General features: G+C 39.2%; 1 protein-coding gene across 1 annotated transcript in view; it reads left to right on the forward strand.

Moving 5' to 3' along the window:
* The window catches only part of LOC110964492 (collagen alpha-1(XI) chain-like), a 96979-nt gene that overhangs the window by 15280 nt on the left and 59470 nt on the right, over positions 1 to 22229 (forward strand). Inside the window, 8 exon segments of the mRNA XM_051953671.1 lie at positions 7845 to 7973; positions 12074 to 12163; positions 13916 to 14014; positions 16345 to 16518; positions 16520 to 16651; positions 18139 to 18204; positions 19158 to 19202; positions 19600 to 19662. Coding sequence (XP_051809631.1) covers positions 7845 to 7973; positions 12074 to 12163; positions 13916 to 14014; positions 16345 to 16518; positions 16520 to 16651; positions 18139 to 18204; positions 19158 to 19202; positions 19600 to 19662 — 798 coding nt within the window.

Consider the following 22229-nt stretch of genomic DNA (forward strand, 5'->3'; position numbering starts at 1 on the left):
CTCGAAGTGCTATGGAAACTTTTGGAGCACTGCTAGCAGTATTATCTCAATAAACGCACTGTGGACATTTAAAGCATCTCTGCTAGCAATTTCTGGGAACACGTCTTTCAAAGCTTTATTTAAAAAAATGCGTTTATATCATTTTTATTTCATCCAATTTTACTTGGTAGCTGGTGGAGATGACATATTGACAACGACTTGCCAGAATAAAATAAAAGCTTGACTTCTGAGGAAAAATACTTTTTACCCAAGAGTTACCTTAGAACATTGATTCCATTCATGTAAGTGCATAAGTGTGGAGCTAGGAAGCAGTCAGCTCAGTTTAATATGAAGGCTGCAAGTAGGGGAGACCGCTTTTTCTGAGCCCCTTCTAAGAGCAAAAATTTGCCTTCTACAACCTCTAAAGCTCATTTGTTGAAGAATGTTGATTAATTTGTTCATAAATAGAAATGCGAACATAACAATAGTAACTTCGGGAGTGCAAATGAATAATCTGTTCATTTAGAATCAGTAACAGACCAAGCTTCCCCCTGAAACATCTTACAATACTGTTTAAATTGAAGTTTTGCAAGTGCTACAAATACTTTTTTTTTTTTTTTTTGCTGTTTCTCCCTGTTTCCACCATGTTCGAGCTTTAGCACCTCATTCCATAAAACTCTAAAAGCGTTTAAACTCTATTAGAGTGATACAAATCTACTCAATGAGCACCATTTCCCAAAATGATACACAGTTCCATTAAATTCAAATGTTCTGGTGCACTTGGCTACTATTAGATAGTAGACATACACTACACTACAAAAGTTTGGGGTCACTTAGAAATGTCCTTATTCTTGAAAGAAAAGCAGCTTTTTTCAATGAAGATAACATCAAATGAATCAGAAATACAGTCTGGGCATTGTTATTGTGGTAAATGACTTTTCTAGCTGGAAACAGCTGATTTTTAAAGGAATACCTAAATAGGGGTACAGAGGAACATTTCCAGAAATCATCACTTCTGTGTTCTAATGCTACATTGTGTTAGCTAATGGTGTTGAAAGGCTAACTGATGATTAGAAAACCTTTGTGCAATTAAATTAGCACATGAATAAAAGTGTGAGTTTTCATGGACAACATGAAATTGCTTAGGTGACCCCAAACTTTTGAACAGTAGTGTATGTCTTTTGTCACCTCTCAGCCTTTATGTCCCTACACCAAACCTTACCTACCTACTGTCATCTTTGAACTTCTGTTTGTTTAGTTTTTTAAAGTTTGTAACTAGGTCTTTCTTTGGGCCTATGTCTAAACCTAACTTGGTAGAAACATGGAGACTTTTTCTCTGGCTTATCTTCTAATGAGTAAATAGATTTGTTAATAAATTGTTATTCAAAATAATCTTGGACCTAAGGGATGTAGACATTGTGGTTGTTTTGCATGCCAAGCTTCGTTTTAATTACTGGTCATGGGGATAAACGTTTTCTCTAAAAGCTTATTTGAGCTGTGAGCACATGGCTACCTTACTGCAGTAGATTGCATAAGCAGGTGTCAAAGCTGGAAGCAAAGGGAAGAGTGAAGGCGAGGGGAAAATATGAGCAGTGTGTGCTTAGTCTTGGCTGGGATTGCACAGCTGTTTAGGAGATATGCTCCCTGAACGGGTCGCCAAATGTCTTCTTTTTTTTTGCTATTTCTTCTTTGAAATAAAAGTCACAAGATATTTGAAGTGAAATCATCTCCTCGTCTCAGTTTAATGCATATCTAATTTTTCAGACTTTAAAGGATTGGGTGGGATTCTTTGTTTGTGTTGAATGCAAGCCCATCTGTTCACATGTGTGCTGTTATTCACATGTATGCAGAAACAAAAGTGTGTGTGTGTGTGTGTGTGTGTGTGTGTGTGTGTGTGTGTGTGTGTGTGTGTGTGTGTGTGTGTGTGTGTGTGTGTGTGTGTGTGTGTGTGTGTGTGTGTGTGTGTCTGGGAGGAGGACAGCGGGGGAGAGAGGTGAAGATAGTTTGTTTATGTCTCTGTCATAACTGTGTAGAAGATCATTCCAAAATGCCGTCCCTCAAGCAGGACAGTCTTTGGCAGAGGAATCTAACGAGGGTCTGAAGGCTCTCAGACTTAAAGTGAATCAGTGTTTATGGCTGAGCTGGCAGGAAGAGGAACGCCATGGCTGTTTCTCATCTGCTTCACTCACTTTCAACCTCCTGTACTCGTCACAAAATGCTTCAGTTGGTGTTGTGAAATGGGAATAATCAGATTTAGCCTTAGTGTTCATGAGAATGCCATCAGTCAGTGCCTATGTGATATTTTGTGTTTCTGCAATACTTTTCACTCTGAGTGAGGCCTTTGTTTATCTGAATGTTTTGCCCCTTGCTCTTTGACCTTCACTAAATGGTCCCAACATAGCCAAGAAGTAATGGACCGAAGGTTGTTTTTTCTTTTAAACTTTTGCTGATGGAAAAGAACAGTGTGAGGAAAAAGATGCAATGAAAGAGAAGTGAACAATGGCAGGCAGACAAGGAAGCAGATGGTTCAAGCAGTTCAACAGTTTTGTGAGCTACTGGCAGGCGGAATGTTTTAATATTCGAAGGGTGCAAGATATTTGTATGCCCCCAGTGCTTGAAAAGAAACTTTATCCCTGTGCTGACCACAAAGGCTGCATTTGATAAAGCACTGGGAGAAATCTGGAGAGTATTATGCATTTTTCTTCCTCTGTGCTCCTTGGTTAATTGTTGTCCTTGTACAGTTTTGAAATTCCATCTGTCTTTTGGATCTTTCAAGATGTGCTCTCTGCAAAAGTCGGTTTGTTGTGTCAAGATTGTTCAGAGGTGTGTGCAAAGTACAGAACATACTGGAGTAAATTATGGCCACAAGCGGTTTATTTTACTGAGTATCTATTATAAAATCCAAAACATCTGCAGGAGTAACAGCTATGAAACTGCTGATTTTAGAAGGCATGGTCTGCCTTGACGGTGCCGCTAAAGGTTTAGTGACACAGACAGGTCAGGGTAATGATTTTATTAGAATTATTTCTTTAGTTCAAAATAGTCCAGTGGATTAAACAAAGTTAAAGCAATGCCTGTGGATTATCCCGAGTAACCCAAATAATGTCTTAGGAAAGACAAGATGTCAATATATACTATACAAACATATAATTAGTGATTATGGTAGCCTTTTTTCTCCATCTTCTGCATGTATTCATTTCTGTTTTATTGAGTCAAACTGCAGATGCTTTCGACACATTTCTAAATGTGTTTTCCAGGTGTATTAATATCCCCCAGCTGTTCCCAAAAGCAAAGCGCTCGCTACACCTGGCCACGAAAAATAATCTTTCAACTTCATAATTACATGTTAGTTTTAAGGCATGAGTAGAAACTATGCATCGTTTATGTATATTGTTGGGTAGGCCTGCAAGATGGAATCATTTGTGGCCCATTCAGCGGTCTATAAACCAAAGATATTCAATCTACAGTGATATACAAGAAAACAACAGAATATTAGGCATTTTTGCTTGAAAATGATTAAAATGATTTGTCAGCTGTGAATTGATTTCACAGCTGACAAATCAGTCAGTCAGTTAACCAGTGACTGATTGGTTAATTGACCTGTCAACTGACCAATACTTTGTTTTTGTGTTGATGCATTTGGCTACATTCAAGTCTATTTTAAGAACAATCAGAGATATGGGGATTTTTGTGGAGAATGGCAGATTTGTCCCTTGAATTTGTACCATATGTAAAACTACTGCTGCATAATTTAATGTTCCCAAGTGGCATTTCTGCTCGTTTGTATACAGCCCCAAATAATTCAATTCAGCTTAGTACAACTTAGTACACCCCTTCAGGCTGAGTACACACAGTAGATAGGAAAAAAGAACAGCTATCCCAAAACCATGTTTAGAGTAAAAGCATGGATGGTTTTAATTCTTGCCAACCCAGGCAAAAGAAGCAACCTGAGATGAATTTCTGCTCATCAGACTTGAAAAAAAAAAAAAAAAGTTGTGTCCTCCAGTAATCTATATTCTGATGTTGATAGAAGTATCTAAATCAAGTATGGTTTTAATTTTGGGGAGTGCAAAACAAACTACATTTTTGTTTATGCTTCCAAATTAGTTCAATAAAGGCAAGATTGGAAAATCCCTACATCTCCCGCCATCTCTGATCTGATGCCATCAGGGGCTGTATGCATCTAATCAAAATCTTAAGTTTTGAGGTCAACCATGTACCTAATATTTATAGATTAAATGCTTGTAATCAGATGGCATGTACTCGCCTCATCACAATCCCACCATATCTGTAAATCTCTGAGTGGCAATCAAAAGCTTGCATTTGAGAAATTTTATGGTCTGTTGAAGACTTGTAGCTCTGCCCACTATTAGTTGTTTATCAGTGTGCCAGTACTTTTCTTAAGTGATTTCTGCTCCTTGCGAGTCACAGTTATGAGTCAACAGGAATACTTCTCACACTAGACAATGTGGCCACATAGCCCAAAGAAAATCCAGCAGTGTCTTATTGCTGTTAAACCTCTTAGGGAAAAATCTAAAGTGAAATGTGGAACAGGGTTGTGTTATTTGAAAATAATCTTGTGTTTAATTTTTTTTGTTTTCTTGAAAGCAAATGGTTTGCCTGCGGGTAAAATATAATAGGCTAGACTTTACTTTTCTTTCATCAGTGTCTCATCTTTTTCAGTTTGTTCTTTCATGTGCTCAGACAAATGGTTGTTGTTACAGTTATGAGATGAAGGTTAACATGTGTTGGGGCGTCTTGTTTGTACACACACATGCACAATGCACAAAGACCCATTAATAGATTGATTGTAGTGCAGCCTAGACAGATGATTTATCCCATTATGTCTCTGCCAACTCTGAGCAAATCCAGGGCATTGTTGTAGATCATTCCTGTAATTCTTAGGAGAGACCTCAACAAATGCCAGAGAGATGTGCAATGCAACATAGACAATAACATCAACAAAAGAGATGCAGACAAGAAAGATGCAAAGTAGAGGAGGGACAAGGAATGAGAAAGCGATCAGGGAGTGTGGGAATGATTAAATCAGTGTCTGGCTTTATAAATGGGCCCAATGTGTGGTCTTTTCATGGTTTGTATGGCATTTTTGGATGCATATTTACTTGTTATTGTGAGTTTGTTGTTGCTTTCTGCAGTACCTTTGATTTTCCTTTACACACATACAAATTTAGCTTTAAATAAAAAAGTGAGAAAGAACGAGTTGAAAAATTGCTGTCCTTGCACACAGGAGAACACAGAGAGGAAGAAGCAGACAGAGATTTGTGTCTGTTTTTAAATGCCCTGTCTGTTTGGTACTTTGGCTTTGGGTCCATATGTTCCAAATTATAAAGAGGACGACATGTAGTAGTTGCAGTGCAGTCAGTGTCAGATCTGGTTGTCTTTGTAGTTTGTGTTCACTTAACAGGTACGAGGGAAACTCACCTACCACTCTTTTCACACCAGGAAAATCTGCACTGTAAAGATTTCCTGCCACTACTAGATCATTGAGACTATGGAATTCTCGCTATAAATTGCAGGAAGGTGGATCTGTAAGTGAATTATAGTTACATAAACCTGAATAGAGATTAAATCGTACAGCCATGGCCATAAGTTTGGACACAGCATGACTTACTATGTATGTTTTGATGTCTATTACAGAACATAACTAATATTTTTTGACAGCACCAGTTTAATTAGTCAACAAATCAACAAGGGATATAATATTATCAATAAATTCCAACAATTGGAACAACTTTGTTCCCAAAACATAATATTAGAAGAAAATAACAAAAAAAATGCTGTACTTTCACAACCGAATTTGGTAAAAATAACAAAATGACACCAAACTCTTTTGATGTTTTTTTTAAATATGAAACTTAATATAGTTCTCAGGAGTTGTGTACTGTATTGTAAGTGACAATTTTGTGGTATTTTCTAAGATTCACAAGCGTCATGGTACTTGTGTCCAAACTTATGGCCATGGCTGTATAACTGCTCACAACAGTAGATGGACTGAAGCTTACTGAATAGCTCTGCTTTAATCCATTTGTCAAATGTCTTTATATCTTTTGGTTGTTCTTTGGGTTTTTCAGTAGACTGTTGAAATATACTGGTCATGTATGGTGGAAGCATAGACCATCCATCCATCCATCCATTCTCTATACACCGCTTTATCCTCATTAGGGTCGCGGAGGGGCTGGAGCCTATCCCAGCTGACTCGGGTGAAGGCAGGGGACACCCTGGACAGGTAGCCGGTCTGTCACAGGGCTACATATACAGAAAACAATCACATTCACATTCACACCTACGGGCAATTTAGAATAGTCAATTAACCTCAGCACATTTTTGGACTGCGGGAGGAAGCCGGAGTGCCTGGAGAACATGCAAACTCCATGCAGAAAGATCCCAAGCCCACCCCGGGATTTGAACCGGGAATCTTCTTTGTGCAAGGCGAAAGTGCTAACCACTATTCCACTTTGCAGCCCAAGCATAGACCGGTGATTGTCTAATGTTTTCCAGAAATCTAAGCTTGTACAGATGTTGTCTCCTGTAATTTAATGCAACCTGCATATTTGTGCTTCTTCTTTAGGGGCCACCCTGATTGTGACCTCTCTTCACCTTCGCACAGCTTTTAGGCTATTTTTCCTGTTTATTTGTTCTTATTGTTTCTTAGTCCAGGTGGAGTCTCTAAAAGGTCAGCTGAGGTGTTTGTATGGTTGATGAGTGTAGATGACATTCTCCAGATCAGTGGCATAGCAGTTCCTGGTTTAGAGATTCCTTAGGAGACTATCATGGAAAAAGAGCCTTTGGATGATGGAAGGGTTGGGAGCGGGGATCTAATTTCCTTTTCCAAAGGCTCATGAAAAACAGACGGCCTCAGATAAGTACAGACCTTGCTTATTTATCTGCGGTGTAAGGGGACTTGCCGTCCCTAATGGCTGAGTGAGGGGAACTGTACAATAGTTCTTTTTAAAAGCTTACAGACTCCCCTAAAGCCTTGATTCATCCCATAAAGTTATAAGGAATTAATAGTCAAGAGACCACTGCCTCTGGTACTGTACAGCATCTGCCTTGTTGTTTTATTGTCAGATTTTATTATCACCATGCTAGTGCAAAGCTGGGGAAATCGAGCAAGAAGCAGTGAGTGCATACTTCATGGGTATTAACATTTGGTTTCAATTTGCAATGAAATAAACAAGAAATGGACAGTGTGAGTGAGTGATGTCTGGAGAATGTAAGACAGCAAGAAATTATTTGGAAGTAAAAGTCACGGTAATTTTTCTCATTAGCGGTTGTAAATGATTGACAGTTAAACTGTAAGTACAAAAAATGTCACAGAAATATAAATTTCTGTGACTGAACAGTCAAAAGTCAAAGCCTGCTATTAACAAAATATATGCAGAAATTCTCATTACAATCCCTCTGGAACATTTGCAATTATATCCAGTCAAGTGTAGCTATCAGTGGTTGAAAGCTGATGATTTGAGACCCAACAATACAGTTTCAAACAATGGCCTTGATTTTGAATCAAGCTGCTCATAGTGTTTCACTCTCAGCTGCAACTGGATGATGTTTGATCAGCTCTTTCTTGTGCCACTGACTAGCCTCTTCTCAGTAGCAATGGTGGCTGAAGCTCCCGGGTATTGGACACATTTGCCAAACCAAACTGGAAAAACCTAATTTCTCAGAAACTAAGCTGATATAAACAACACTGATGGCCCTATTGTGGACCTAACCTATGGTAATGTAAATTAGGAAAGAAAATTCTGACTTGGGAATTTGCAGTCAAGAAAAATGCTTCCTGTTTTGTGACTTTGTAGTCTGTGAAAACTGTTGACTTGACTTCTGCTGCTCTCTTCTTCCAGGGTGACATCCAACAACTGCTGATAGTGGCAGACTCCAGTGCAGCCTATGACTACTGTGAACACTACAGCCCTGACTGTGAAACCCCCAACCATCACGACACCCCCCAGGCCCAAGAACCTGAGGATGTGGTCAGTCTGTGCAGTATGTGTGTATGTGTGTATGTGTGTATGTGTGTATGGGGGTGGGTGGTGGGGGGGTCTGGGGGGCCGGGAAGGAGGGGGAAAAAGGAAAAGAGGACGAAGGAGTAAGGAGGATTTTACACATGGTTGTATTGGGGAGAGGGAGGGGTGAGGAGTATTTGTAGTGAAGGAATAAAGGGGAAAACAGGGAAGGAGCCAATATGGGAGTTTGAGATTTAGGGAGGATGACTGCAGGAATTTGGAAAGAGGCCTTCAGACTTGGATGTTTTTAGAAAAAGCTAGGAAGCAAAATAAAAGTAAGAGTAGTAAATGGGATGTTTTAATAGATCAAAATGAAGTAGATCAATATGAAAGATAAGGTGGCATAAGAGTCAAACTGAAATGTCAAATCTCACTTTTCCACAGGAAGTTTGCTGAATAAACTGTAGAATACTACACTGTTTAGTCTAAGAGGTTTTTCCTCTCATTTCCTCCTTATTTTGTTGTACCACTTGTGCAGTAGGGCCTTCAGGACAGAGCCAGACTCCCTTCTCTGGATATCTAGAAGCTTAGAGGAGAAAACAACACTTTGAGAGAGGAGCAGCAGAGACTCAAAAAGGTCATTGAGAAGCAACACCGAATGATGGAAGAGCTCGGCTCTCAGATTCAGGCTTTGGAGGAGCAAATATATCAGGAAGAGCTCTCAGGCTCTCAGAGAGGAAGTGTTGGCCACAGAGCTATACAGCACATTCTGAGTCATCAGAATATATATATATATATATATATATATATATATGTGTGTGTGTGTGTATATATATATATGTGTATATATATATATATATATATATATATATATATATATCCCCAATCAGCATTGACCATCAGCTAGGGTGAGCCCTTATTTCCCTCTAAAATTGGCCTGAAAGCGGTTCTATAGGGGCAGCTTTTGCATCGGAAAGTGCACAAAAAAGCTCTAAAATGTCTCTTTCTGCAGTGTTTCTACAGTGGAAAACACTTACAGACAGAATGAGTCAAGCTAACATCCACACATGGGTCTAATTGTGGTGATAGTAAATGAAGACACTGTCAAAACTAACTGCAACAGGTTACCAAAACAAGATGCAAAATACCAAAGTGAGATACAGTGTACCCTACGAAGTTTTCAGTTTCTTAGTGAAATCTAAATAGTTTAAAGTTTCACATTAAAGTGATAACTGAGGAGGTCAACAGGGTGAGTAAAGTAAATAAAATAAGGGACAATTTTAGGCTCAGGATTAAAAGTTGGATGGTAGGCATTGTTCAGAATCAGCCAGCTACACACATCACAATTCCCTATTTCCCAAATTCCATTTTGAGTATTTGCCTTACTTAAAACCAGGGCTTTTTCATTCTTCCAGAAATAAACAAGGACAAAATATTTTTGACGAATTACATTAACAGCTTTACAAATATCCCTCCAGGCAGAAGTACTCAGAAAGAGACAGATTTGTAAAAAGTTTCTATGCCAGCTTCATTCTGTCTCTTTCTACGCTCTGTGTTTTAATAGCTGTAATGTGCTCACATATGAAAATACAAATTTTATTGCCACTGGCTGCAAAACATCACTTGTTGCTTCTATGGCCTGATCTCTTAATTGAAATACAGTGCTTTGTGTTAAGGCTATACTTTTCTTTTTTCATCTTCATTTTTTTGTTATTTTTGCTAGTTCAAGCCTTTCTGCTGGCTGACATTTTCCGTCAGTATTTCACCAAATAACTGATGAGCTCAGACTGGAAACTTTTGTTTTTTTCCCTGCCACAAAGTCTGAGCCCACTTTGGAGTGGCCCCGTGATTTATATTACTAACGAGTTCTGCAGGCTCTGCCCAGACTCCCAGGGAAATATAAGCTTTTCCTTCCCCATCTAGGTTTCCAGTACCTGGAAAAGCAGACTTTAGATCCCTGTTTTTTTTTGTTTTTTGTTTTTTGTTTTTTTAAAGAAATCAGGAGCTGGTTCTCTATTCAAAAATATTGGCTGTACGGTAGGTACCAGTCCTGGAAAATATTGTTTCATCATCCAGTTACTTTTCAGTGACAACACAAGGAGCTTGTCAATTCTAAATGGAGAGCAGGGAGCAGTTTTGTTTCAAGAACACTGTAAATCTGGTTTACTCATCGTTGGGTTCTGTAACAGGAATGTTCTTTCTACATTCCAACTCAGTAATTTAACATAATTTACTCCTGCACAGCTAAAAAACAGGACAAATGACTGTTGTCAAAGGTTAAATCTCAAAGCAAACTGTTTTTTTTTCTGTCCTTCTGTATATTTAAGCTCAACCTTTACAATTCCGCAATTCCTCAAATGTGGGGGGACCATAGCCTCTGAAGATACTCCTTAGCTAAACCATGCTGCTTTTTCTGTCACCCAGTCCCATGTCTGCAGCTGGTTTCGAGGAGGAAGGAGGAACTTTTTCTCATGAGTGCACTTCAGTATTTACATCTTTCATCCAAGTCTGTGGTGAAGGCCTTCAGCTCAGCCAAGCCCTTCAAACGCCATAAATCTTTATAAATCTTGCTTCATTCTCCGCCTCTCTCTGTATTTTTCTCTGACCCTCTCCTTCGCTCCGTCAGTCTAGTTGGTCTGGCCAGGGCTGCTCTCTTCTATGACCTCTCTCTCTCTGGGCTGTTGAACAGAGACCAGGCCAGCATTGCAGCAAGCTGTGGAGCTCGTATTATTTTTATGAGCTTAGCAGTTGTCCAGGGACTAATATTTATCCCTGTGCTGATAGAGTATTGCATATCAGGAGCTAGTCTGTTAACTTAATCGACCTCGCCTCTGTTTTGACAGCATAAGGAAAACTAAAAGTTTTCTTACAAAGGACTGACGTGACTAAACTGAATAATACCATGTGGGTTTTGGGAAGTTTGCCAGTAAAGGACCCTCAACGTTGTTCAGTTAAAAAAGTAGTTTAACACGTAATGCACATTGTATTTTTTTGCTGAGAGTTAGATGAGAAGATCATTAGAAGTCTGTACTGTAATGATGAAACGGAAGCCACAAGATGGGAAGCTTGGCTTTGCGTGGTATAGTTTTGCAAATACGCAATTTTGAATTAATTTTTTATATATATATTTTTTTACATTTTACACGCAACATGAAATGTGTTAATTTGAGAGTTTTAGAGATTCTGGTGGACGGTCTTATTTATCTTAGGAGGTATCCTGCCTCGCTGTTTCCCTCTGCCTTTAGTCTAAGCTAAGCTAACAGCCTCCTGGCTTTAGCCTCATATTTAATGTCAGGATATAAGAGTAGTATCCATTTTCTCATCTAACTCTGGTGAAGGAAATGATCAACTGCATTTCCCAAATTACATACCAGCACAGTCAGCCCTCACATGGTGTTTTATATGATGTTTCCTGTCTGGTGGATCATTTTGAATTAAATCCCAATTGTAAATAGCAAATGTAAATTGCAACATAGCAGTCCAAATTGTCTTAGTGGAATGTTTGGAGGCCTTTTTTTAAAACATTGTTTTTCCATAGACAGTATTTTGATCATTTAATCACTTTTACTGGTATATTATAATAGTGGTTTTACCCCCTGCTACTGTATTCTGTATGCTCCGCATTATTTACCAACATGTAGTAACTCAAGACAGCTTGAGTTTTCTGTTTTAAAGCACCATTAATGAAAGCCGCGGGGCACAAATTAAGCAGCAGACACAGATAAGTTTTCACTGGCATCGGATTAACCCTCTAACATCCGGTTAGAAGCAAACAAGAGTCTTACTTGTCGTTTGCTTAGTTATACACATGAACGTCTCCCTTCTGAAGCTTGGGGAGTTTCAAAAAAGGGAAAGTATCAAGGAATGTTGCATTCATCCATATGCAAAATGATAAGGTTTTTTAATATGGATGTGAATTTTTTCCATATGTCATTGGACCATGTTATTTCTAAAATAACATGATGACACAACTTATTTTATTTATGATTTGGTTTAAATCTGAGGTTTAAACACAAGCTCTCATATGCCATGTAAATAGTGTGCAGTATGCCTTTTAGGCATTGTACTGCTTTATTTACATGAATGCACGAATTAATTGAATGTCCCCTGTGACTTTTTTGTTGCAGTACACTAACTATGAGTATAGTGACTTCTATGACTACAGTGAAGGAGAGGTAACCACTGATGCTCCCCCAAGTGAAGGAGCCAAGACTGAGGTAACACTTCACTAGTACAGTTATCATGGCTGTTGCCATGAATAACATATACATTGTTTGTCATTGTATCTTTGTTGTCCCTTCTTTCACCATTGATCTTATGTCATGACTACATGGCATATTGTTTTACAGACATTTCTGTTTACTTTACTTTTTCTCTTGTGTTTGATTTCCTAAATATATCTTCTTCTAAAACAGTAAGTCTCCCCTGATGTACACTCAACAAAAATATAAATGCAACACTTTTGTTTTTGCTCCCATTTTTTATGAGATGAACTCAAAGATCTAAAACTTTTTCCACATACACAATATCATATTGTTCACAAATCTGTCTAAATCTGTGATAGTGAGCACTTCTCCTTTGCTGAGATAATCCATCCCACCTCACAGGTGTTCCATATCAAGATGCTGATTAGAAACCATGATTAGTGCACAGGTCTGCCTTAGACTGCCCACAATAAAAGGCCACTCTGAAATGTGCAGTTTTATCACAGCACAATGCCACAGATGTGGCAAGATTTGAGGGAGCGTGCAATTGGCATGCTGACAACAGGAATGTCAACCAGAGCTGTTGCTGGTGTATTGAATGTTCATTTCTCTACCATAAGCCGTCTCCAAAGGCGTTTCAGAGAATTTGGCAGTACATCCAACCAGCCTCACAACCGCAGACCACGTGTAACCACACCAGCCCAGGACCTCCACATCCAGCATGTTCACTTCCAAGATCATCTGAGACCAGCCACTCGGACAGCTGCTGAAACAATCGCTTTGCATAACCAAAGAATTTCTGCACAAACTGTCAGAAACCGTCTCAGGGAAGTTCATCTGCATTCTCGTCGTCCTCATCGGGGTCTCGACCTGACTCCAGTTTGTCGTCGTAACCGACTTGAGTGGGCAAATGCTCACATTCGATGGCGTCTGACACGTTGGAGAGGTGTTCTCTTCGTGGATGAATCCGGGTTTACACTGTTCAGGGCAGATGGCAGACAGCGTGTGTGGCGTCGTGTGGGTGAGCGGTTTTCTGATGTCAATGTTGTGGATGGAGTGGCCCATGGTGGCGGTGGGGTTATAGTATGGGCAGGCGTCTGTTATGGACGAAGAACACAGGTGCATTTTATTGATGGCATTTTGAATGCACAGAGATACCGTGACAAGATCCTGAGGCCCATGGTTGTGTCATACATCCAAGAACATCACCTCATGTTGCAGCAGGATAATGCACGGCCCCATGTTTCAAGGATCTGTACACAATTCTTGGAAGCTGAAAATGTCCCAGTTCTTGCATGGCCAGCATACTCACCGGACATGACACCCATTGCGCATGTTTGGGACCCCCCCCAAATAAAACAAAACTGCACCTCTCAGAGTGGCGTTTTATTGTGGGCAGTTTGAGGCACACCTGTGCACTAATCATGGTGTCTAATCAGCATCTTGAGAGGTGGGATGGATTATCTCAGCAAAGGAGAAGTGCTCACTATCACAGATTTAGACAGATTTGTGAACAATATTTGAGAGAAATGGTGATATTGTGTATGTGGAAAAAGTTTCAGATCTTTGCGTTCATCTCATAAAAAATGGGAGCAAAAACAGAAGTGTTGTGTTTATATTTTTGTTGATTGTATTAAGGATAATGATATTACCCTAATCTCCCAAGTTATACCAATGCTGTGGAAGGATGTGCTGTACCAGAATAAACAACTGCAATTTCTCAAATCTCAAGTTGTCTTTATGTTGTTCTTGCTCTGATTTCAGACAAATGCGGGTGAAGACTACTACACGGGTGAGTATGACTACACCACAGTGGACGGAAGTCAGCCTGAAACTCCCACTGAGACTGCAGGACAAGGCCAGGTACTAAGGCATATTTTTAAGAAGATCAAGAGTTACACCTTTTGTTTTTGTCTGGAAGATGTAATATGAACCCAGTGACAACGTGTTTGATAACGGAGCTTCAGAAAAATGTCCTTAGAGCAATACAGTCATAAAATTACAAAGCAGTTTATAGTATAATTGTGGTTGATTACTTCTGCAGCAGCCCGTGAATGCACATACACACTAAAGGTTTCTGGCTACCCGTACGCCACATATGGAAAATTCATATTGTCCTGCCACAAGACTTAATACAAGGACTGGAAAAGGTTCATTGTACTGTGCCCTTGTATGCATTGCAAGGAGGATTCAACAGATTTCTTAAGAAGCTTTGGAATGATCATGAGACATTGTGGTAACTGAAAAATTCTGGGGACTATAACCAGTTTTTAGGAAAACCTAGTTGCAGCTGCAAATAATTGCCTGACAACCTCATTAGGTACTTTCATTTCGCATTTTTTGTGTTCAAGATTGTTGTGAAATGAAAGGTTTTGACCACAGAAATAGTGGATTACTTTTGCCCTGTGGATACACTTTTTATTATCATGGAAAATTCTCCGTTTAACTCATTTAAAAATGAACATCCCGATTTCTATTTTTAAATTACTAGTTTAATGGTTTAAAATTAAATGGCATCACCAGCAACAAAACATATTTTTATGACCGTTTTTGGTGGTTGAAACCCAGCAAGGCCCCACTAACATCAAACATCTCACGCCACCCCTTGATTTTCATGAGAAACCGCCTCCATCAAACAGAGTTTGGAAAAAACTAAAGCAGGAAAACTTGTCAATAAACGAACCATGACTGATGGAATCATTGGAAAATCAGTAGACAGACGCATGTCCTGTGTCTTTGCCTTACTCTCAGTTTACCAGATCCTGTCCTAATTTGTACTGAACTATCACATAAAGCTAGAGGTAATGAGGACCATTTGGAGATTCAACTAAAACAATACGACTATGTGCTCTGCCAGCCAAATGACTGCCAATTGCATCATGATGTATCCTGAGGTAAATAATGCATCTTCAATTAGCTTGAGACACAGGATCCTTTCAAATTGACAGGATGGGGCTAACCAAGGAAACTACACATATGCTGACCCATGCTGGAACATATGTCTGATTCCTGAGGTCTTTTATGCATTGGACCACATTTTAAGCAATGAGATACAGCCCATAGACAATTTACAAAGTACTATTGGTTGATGCTCTTGCTAAACATGCATTGTTCTTTAGTGTTGTCAGTAGTTGGCTAAACTCCCAGATTTGGCAATATGACTATTATGCCACCTAGACTTAGTTAGTATGTTATAGTTTGCTGCCCATTTGTGTTAGATTTGTGATATCCCATGTTATATACTGTGTAATAAGTATGATTAGAGATTTTTGCAAGTGTTGAGTCAGTAGGCTAAAAGATGTGCACTAGAAAGTTAATAGTTGAGAATTCAAGTCTTGTGTAGGTAAATGGGGAAGTTATGCCTGAGTTTTTCCTGTTTTGGACATTAAAGCTCTTTCACAGAATGTCTAACTTCTAATAATTCTTCCTAGTGTGCCTTCCATTACAATAAGATCCTACAAAGTGAATTTTGTCTTATTTATTTGATCTTTTTGTGTTGTTGTAGTGTCCTCAACTTAAAATTATTAAGGAAGATGATATTGTACACAACTTTATCATGACACTGATTGACGTTTTCCACCAAGCAATGCTTGGAAATCAAGGGACAATGGTTTCTGTGCAGTCACTTTTTCCTTGGCGCTGCAGATTTTGCACAAATAAGAATTTTCTTTTTCATTCTTAACATTAAGGATTATCACTTCGTTGGATCTTTAGCAGCTCTTCAAATGTGTATGTGTAAACATGCGCTTTTGGCTTTTGACTGAAATGAAAGCATTTATGGTGAAACTCATCCTTTATACTGTAATCTTAACATATTTGCTTTGAGGAAAACATCAGTGTGTCAATGAAAATATTTATATAAAATGCAATAATAGATGTTAATGTTTGCTACATATTAACAAAACATATGTGGACTCTCACATATGTGGAGTTTTGGATACTGTCCCAAATAAGACACGGTGGATGTGTTCACAACTAAGTTGAAACTTATTGAAGTTTTACTTAGTTGGGTCCAGTAATGTTGCTTAAACACAATGCTAAATACTAATGCTTTGACTGTAAAATACAAAAATAACAAATCATGTGAATCACTGAAGATGTTCACATGGGTGACATTGCACTAATCAAATCTCAATGTTCCCTCCTATCTGAAACCCTATGCCTGCTCTTTGCGATGCCTGGATTGATCCCAGAGTTACGAGGGGGAAATAGTGGATGATTACATCACCGGTGTGGAACAGGTTGGGGTGGACCCCACTGTTGCCGTGGAAACTGCTGTCCCAGTTGACCCCAAGGAGAAGGTGGAACCTGCTACTGATGTGTATGAGTTTAAGGAATATGACCTGAAGGAATATGACAACAAAGAATTTTTTAGAGAAACCATATGAGTACGGTGATTATGGTGATTACAACCCCACTGATGCCAAGCCTACACCTGAAACATATGAAGAAGAATTTGGTCCTGGCGTTCCAGCGGAGACAGACATCAGAGAGAGCAGTGTAAGTGGTGCAGTGGCTAGGACTGTGGTTGTGGAGAGTACAGAGTGGTGTTGGGAATGTGGAAAGATGGCAAAGATTCTGGTGACATTTGTTGATGGAGTGTGTGTAGCCTGTTTGTTATATCTAATGGTTTAGCTTGAAGAATTCTGCACATACAAGCACAAAACACACATGCACAAGCCAGCACAAACACACACCTTATCCTCCACGGACAAACAGATGTCGACCCAGCTGTCAGCACAGGCACACCCTCTATAACCTCCTGATCTCAATGACCTCAGCACGTTTTCAAAGACATGCCTCACCCTGGTTATCCCACCACTAATCTGTTTGGATTACACTACTTTTCAGAAGTTTGGGGTCCCTTAGAAATATTCTTGTTTTTGAAAGAAAAGCAGTTTTTTTTTTCTGTGAAAATAACATTAAATTAATCAGAAATACAGTCTAGACATTGTTAATTTGGTAAATGACTATTCTAGCTGGAAACAGCTGATTTTTTAATGGAATAGCTACATAGGGGTACAAAGGCCCATTTCCAGCAACCATCACTCCTGTGTCTTAATGGTACATTGTGTTAGCTACTGTGTTGGAAGGCTAATTGATGATTAGGAAATAAAGTGTGAGTTTTCCTGGAAAACATGAATTTGCCCTGGGTGAACGGTTTACATAGTGACAAAATCTTGCAATTTTTTTCCCCCAAATCCATCTCGATCCAAATCTAAAACCAGACAGAAATAGCTGAGCCAGTGTCTGTCATGGCTTGTTTCCAGGCCTCTTCTTTTCCTTGGGATTCCAGATTCTCAGGCATAGGAAATGACAGTCTCTATCTGGATGTTGGCTTGAGATCTGTCTGCTTTGCATTAATCTCAACAGCTCTATTAGTGATCTCCACTCTACAATCACAGCCCTTCTCTATGGCTTTCTCATTAAGTACCGGTTTCCTCTTTATGCTAACTGTACAGTCTAGTGAGGTTTGAACTCACTGTTGAAGTTAGTTTTTGATTCCTTTCATGTGAAGTCATTGTATGGATAGTGTCAGGTAACAACCTCAGCATTGGTGTTCTGTTGGATCTTTTTCTTTTTTTCTTTTCTTTTTTTTTTTTTTGCAGTTCCTGGCTTTAAGGACACCTTATAAATAGAAGTCGGCCCTAATTCTAAATTATAGCCTCTTGCAAAATGCTTCAGGAGGTTAATTTTTCCATCAGGAAGAGAAAAGGCTACTTTTCATCTTGAGAACTACCTAAATCACTCAAAGCCCACAGAACAATAGACAGTATTTTTCTGAGCTTTTCTTTGCAGTTTTGTTGTGTTTTGAAATAACCTCGGTAAAAGAGATGACAAGTGGGGCACAAAGCAAAACATCTGCTGCTCATTGGTCTTAGATTTTGCATTTTTGGCTTTCAAACCACTGATAGTGTGTCTTTACATGTAAACATCTGGCTTATTACTGTACAGAGGAACTCACCTGGTCTGTTTTATGTCCATAGATGGGTGGAGGTCACAGCTACCTGGGAGAAAAAGGAGAGAAGGGTGAACCTGCTGTCATTGAGCCAGTAAGTGTTTTAATTCTGTGATAAACCAAAAGTGGAATCAGTGTAAGCTATTTCTCACTGATTACTTAAGTTGATGCATTTTTATTCATAGACATTTATGAATCCACCTAAATTCATGTTATTAGCCAGGAATACTTCCAAGACTTCCAAACTTAAATATAGTACATGATGGATGTGCTGTAAGATGCAAGAAATACAGTTGTGTGTTTCCACAATGGTGTGTCTATATGTCTGTCTGGCTAGGCAGTATTAAAAAGCTATCTATTAAAAATTTGGTGTTTTTCATTTCTGTTATTTTAACTAGCATGTGGCATAAGTGGCATATTTTCCAAATTAGTATTGACGAGCTTTCATATTAACTTCAGTTGAATGCAATGATTTATAAGTCTATAAAAGCCCTGAATCAGGTTCCCTGCATATTTTCTGAGGAATGTGTTTTATTTTATCCATTCTCTTGAACAAATATGTACAGATATGTATATGCAGTCATTTGCATTGCAGTACAATTTGCAATGCAACTGAACAGTCATTATTTTTTTTCTTATAGCCAAGATTGTCTTTCCTTCTGGTGAGATTGAATTTCCATCTTTTATCTAAGGCTCATAGACTAAATAACCACTGTCTACACAAAATGCCGCAGAAATCTGTACAGAGTGTCCTGTACAATTTACCACTGCAGGCTGAACATTGACTGAAATAGCACCAGCAGTTAAGATTTCCCTTCCCATAGCATCTGTACCACCACAGGCTTTCATCCAAATGTTTGACCACACACATTATAGAATACAACATCAGATGGCAGCAGCATTGTTAACGCTTTGAGCATTTAGCTAAAAGTAAACCCCTTAACCTCAAACCCGAAGCACCAGTGTCTCATTTCCCCCAATCCTCTGTTGCCTGTGGATTACAGGCTACCCTATAATGCTACTGTATCCACTTTTTTCCTTTTTCAGGGGATGCTTATAGAAGGACCCCAAGGAGCCCCGGCCAAGCAGTGAGTATCACATTCTCCCACACTCCTGTCTGCCTTCACAGATGGAGAACAGCTAAAGAGGGAAAAAATGTCTTTATGGAAAGAGCGTCAGCCCTGATCGCCAGTGAAGCTTGAGTTTTGAGAGACAGTCAAAATGTGTATTTGTGCATGAATCTGTGTATGTCTGTGTCTCCATGTGTGTGAGTCCTTGACAGAAATGTGTGTGTGTTAAGAAGGGGTGGGGGGTCGTTTGAGGTATTTTATTTTGGGGCTTATTTTTTTTAAACCCATGTCTTTGCTTCTGTATTTGTTGGACTATGCATGTGAAGTTTTGGATAGATTGACTGTGGTGGAATGCTGGTTAGCAGCAGCTTTGTGACTATAGGCTAAGTGTGTGTGTGTGTGTCTGTGTCTGGTTTCAGGGTGTTCCTGGTACCCCAGGATTGCAGGGTCCCCCAGGTCCCCCAGGAGATCCTGGTGAAAGGGTGAGTGAAGTCTGGCCTCATTTCACAGTCAACTACAGATTTGTTTGAGGAGCTCTGTCACCCATTTTCACCCATTTATTAATTGTGAATGTTAATTATCAACCTACTTGCCAACCAAAGCACTTTTTCATACCGGAAATGATAAAACACACTGAAATGCTAACTTCAACCCTAAATTCCCCTGCATTTATTTTCCTACTGTCTTCTTTACTGGAAAACTGTGAAGTACCGTTTCATTGCCATGGAATGAATATTACAATTGGATGCAGCTTGCTACTGTGGCAGTAGGAAGGATTAATGCGGAGTAGCACGGGAAAAGGACATGCCCATAAACTGTCAGTATAGTAACTAGAAGAAGTTCTGAGGAACAGCTGTGTTGGTATGCTCTGGGACTGCTGAGAAGTGCAAGGAGTTTGCTGTAAATGATGCTATAGCCTAAACTAGTTAAATAATCTATTCTTGATTGACTGGTTGACACAGAGTAGGTGCCTGACCCCTCCAGAGACGCGATCTCAGCTTGTTTTAATGAAATGTTGTATTCCCTCGCACCTCTATCATCGTCCTTTTAGGCACATCTCATCTGTCTCAGAAGTTAATCATTTAATTGCCAACAAAAAAAATACCCCAACACGCTTCTCCAGTATAACCAACAGCCCCACCAGTACAAAAGCTTGTTGTTCCACAGGGTCAAAGTGATCAAAAATATTTTGTTGGTCCAAAAATCTCTCCCATTCCTTCCTTTCCTCCTATGAGAGACAGTCTTGCTGAGGACTGACAGAGGGTAAAAAATGCTTGTGGTTTTCCGTTGTGCAGTATCTGCCTGCACTCAGCATTTGGTCTGCACATTCTCTCATTATCACCCTCTCCCTCTTTCCACCCAAACACCACTTTCCCACCATGTAGGAGCATCATTAACATTAGATGCCACTGTGCTAATGATTCAGCAATGAGGGGAATATCTCCGCCACTAGAAAAGGCAGAATGGAACACATGGCATCAATTTGAACCAGTCTGAGATTGCTGGCCATGACAAGACTGTTAAGTAGATCCCGTTCCTTGGATGCAGTAGGTACTACTTAGGCTTGATGTTTTTCTCTCAAAATCAAAACTAAGCTACAATATAACGTAACTGTTCGTTATTGAGTATTTCAGAAACTTTGAATTTTGCTTTTTGTCTGTCTGAAATATCTCACCAACCTTGCTATCAAATTTGGGTACAGAAATTAATAGTCTTTCAAAGATTGAATCGTATGCATTTGATGAACTCCTCCAGCTTCTTTACCTCCAAAGGCTCAAAGTTGTTGAACACATTAAGATAATACTAACTAGAAAAGCACTCAGAGAGTGCAAGTACTCTGCCAAGGCTGTTCATTCCCCCATATGGCATTGTCAGAAATGCAGCATTTTTTAAAAATGCAGCCATTTGTTTATTAGATATTGATCGATCAGAAATTACGGCAACATAGAATGTGGAGATTTAATATCGATTCTTATGCATGTGTACATTATGTTCAGATACTGAATCACGTGACCTAAATATGTAGCTGGCGGCGGGAATTGATAGGACTCAGAAACACCCCACAATTTAAATCAATTGTTTCTTGTATAATTTCCGACAGATAAGCCCAGATAGTCCGGAGCAGTGGATTGTAGTAGGATCTCATCATATTGATCATCCATCAGCATCGCAGCCTGCAGTAGTGTTCACTTGCAGTCATAGTTACAGTGATGTCGTTCTAGCTATCTCGCAGTGATAGAATCTTAAAATCCATGGATCCATAAGTCCCATCATTGCCCATCTATCACTTGGTCCTTGGTATCATTTCTGACTTTCCCTGAAAAATTTGATCAAAATCTTTTTAGTCCATTTCTTGAGTAATGTTTGCTAACAGACAGACAAACAAATGAACAGACAGACGACGTGCATCGCCGATCGTTACATAACTCCGCCGCATTCTTGGCAGAGTAATAACCATTACTAAATACTTTAGGGTTTAGGGTTTATTATAAGAGTAAGACTATTGCATAAAGTTGCTAGCAGGTCAACATGCTGCAGTAGGCATGTAAAAAGCAATGCTTGCCTTTTTGTGTTGGTTATGCTAATGATAGGATTAAGCCAAGCACACCTGAGCCTCAGCCGGAGGCAGACAGAGTGCAATGAGGATGAGAGATACAACGGTAGACGGGGCAAATTACAGTTATAGTAGTTTATAATAGTTATAAATATAAATACAGCCCAAATTGATGAAAAGCCGCCAAGCTGTGTCTGAGATTTTCTCAAATTGTCCTCATAAACATAATTTCTCATTTCTAATTATGTAAGACAGTGACTTGCTCCTCTGCTGGCACTATTAGGCTACCATTTCCAACCTCACTTATGGTGAGAATTTAAGAATAGCAAAAGCCCTCATTTTTCATTCAGTGAACAGTTTAGTTTTGTTGAATTAAATGAACATTATAGCCTCATAGGGCCATGGCTGTAGATTTTAGTCTTGTAATAAAGTCAATTTCTTCTCCAGGCAATACCCTTAGGTTAGCTAAATGAAAATACATGCTTGCTTGTGACT

Source organism: Acanthochromis polyacanthus, chromosome 9 (genome assembly GCF_021347895.1).
Source record: "Acanthochromis polyacanthus isolate Apoly-LR-REF ecotype Palm Island chromosome 9, KAUST_Apoly_ChrSc, whole genome shotgun sequence".
In the NCBI taxonomy this organism is placed as follows: Eukaryota; Metazoa; Chordata; class Actinopteri; family Pomacentridae; genus Acanthochromis; species Acanthochromis polyacanthus.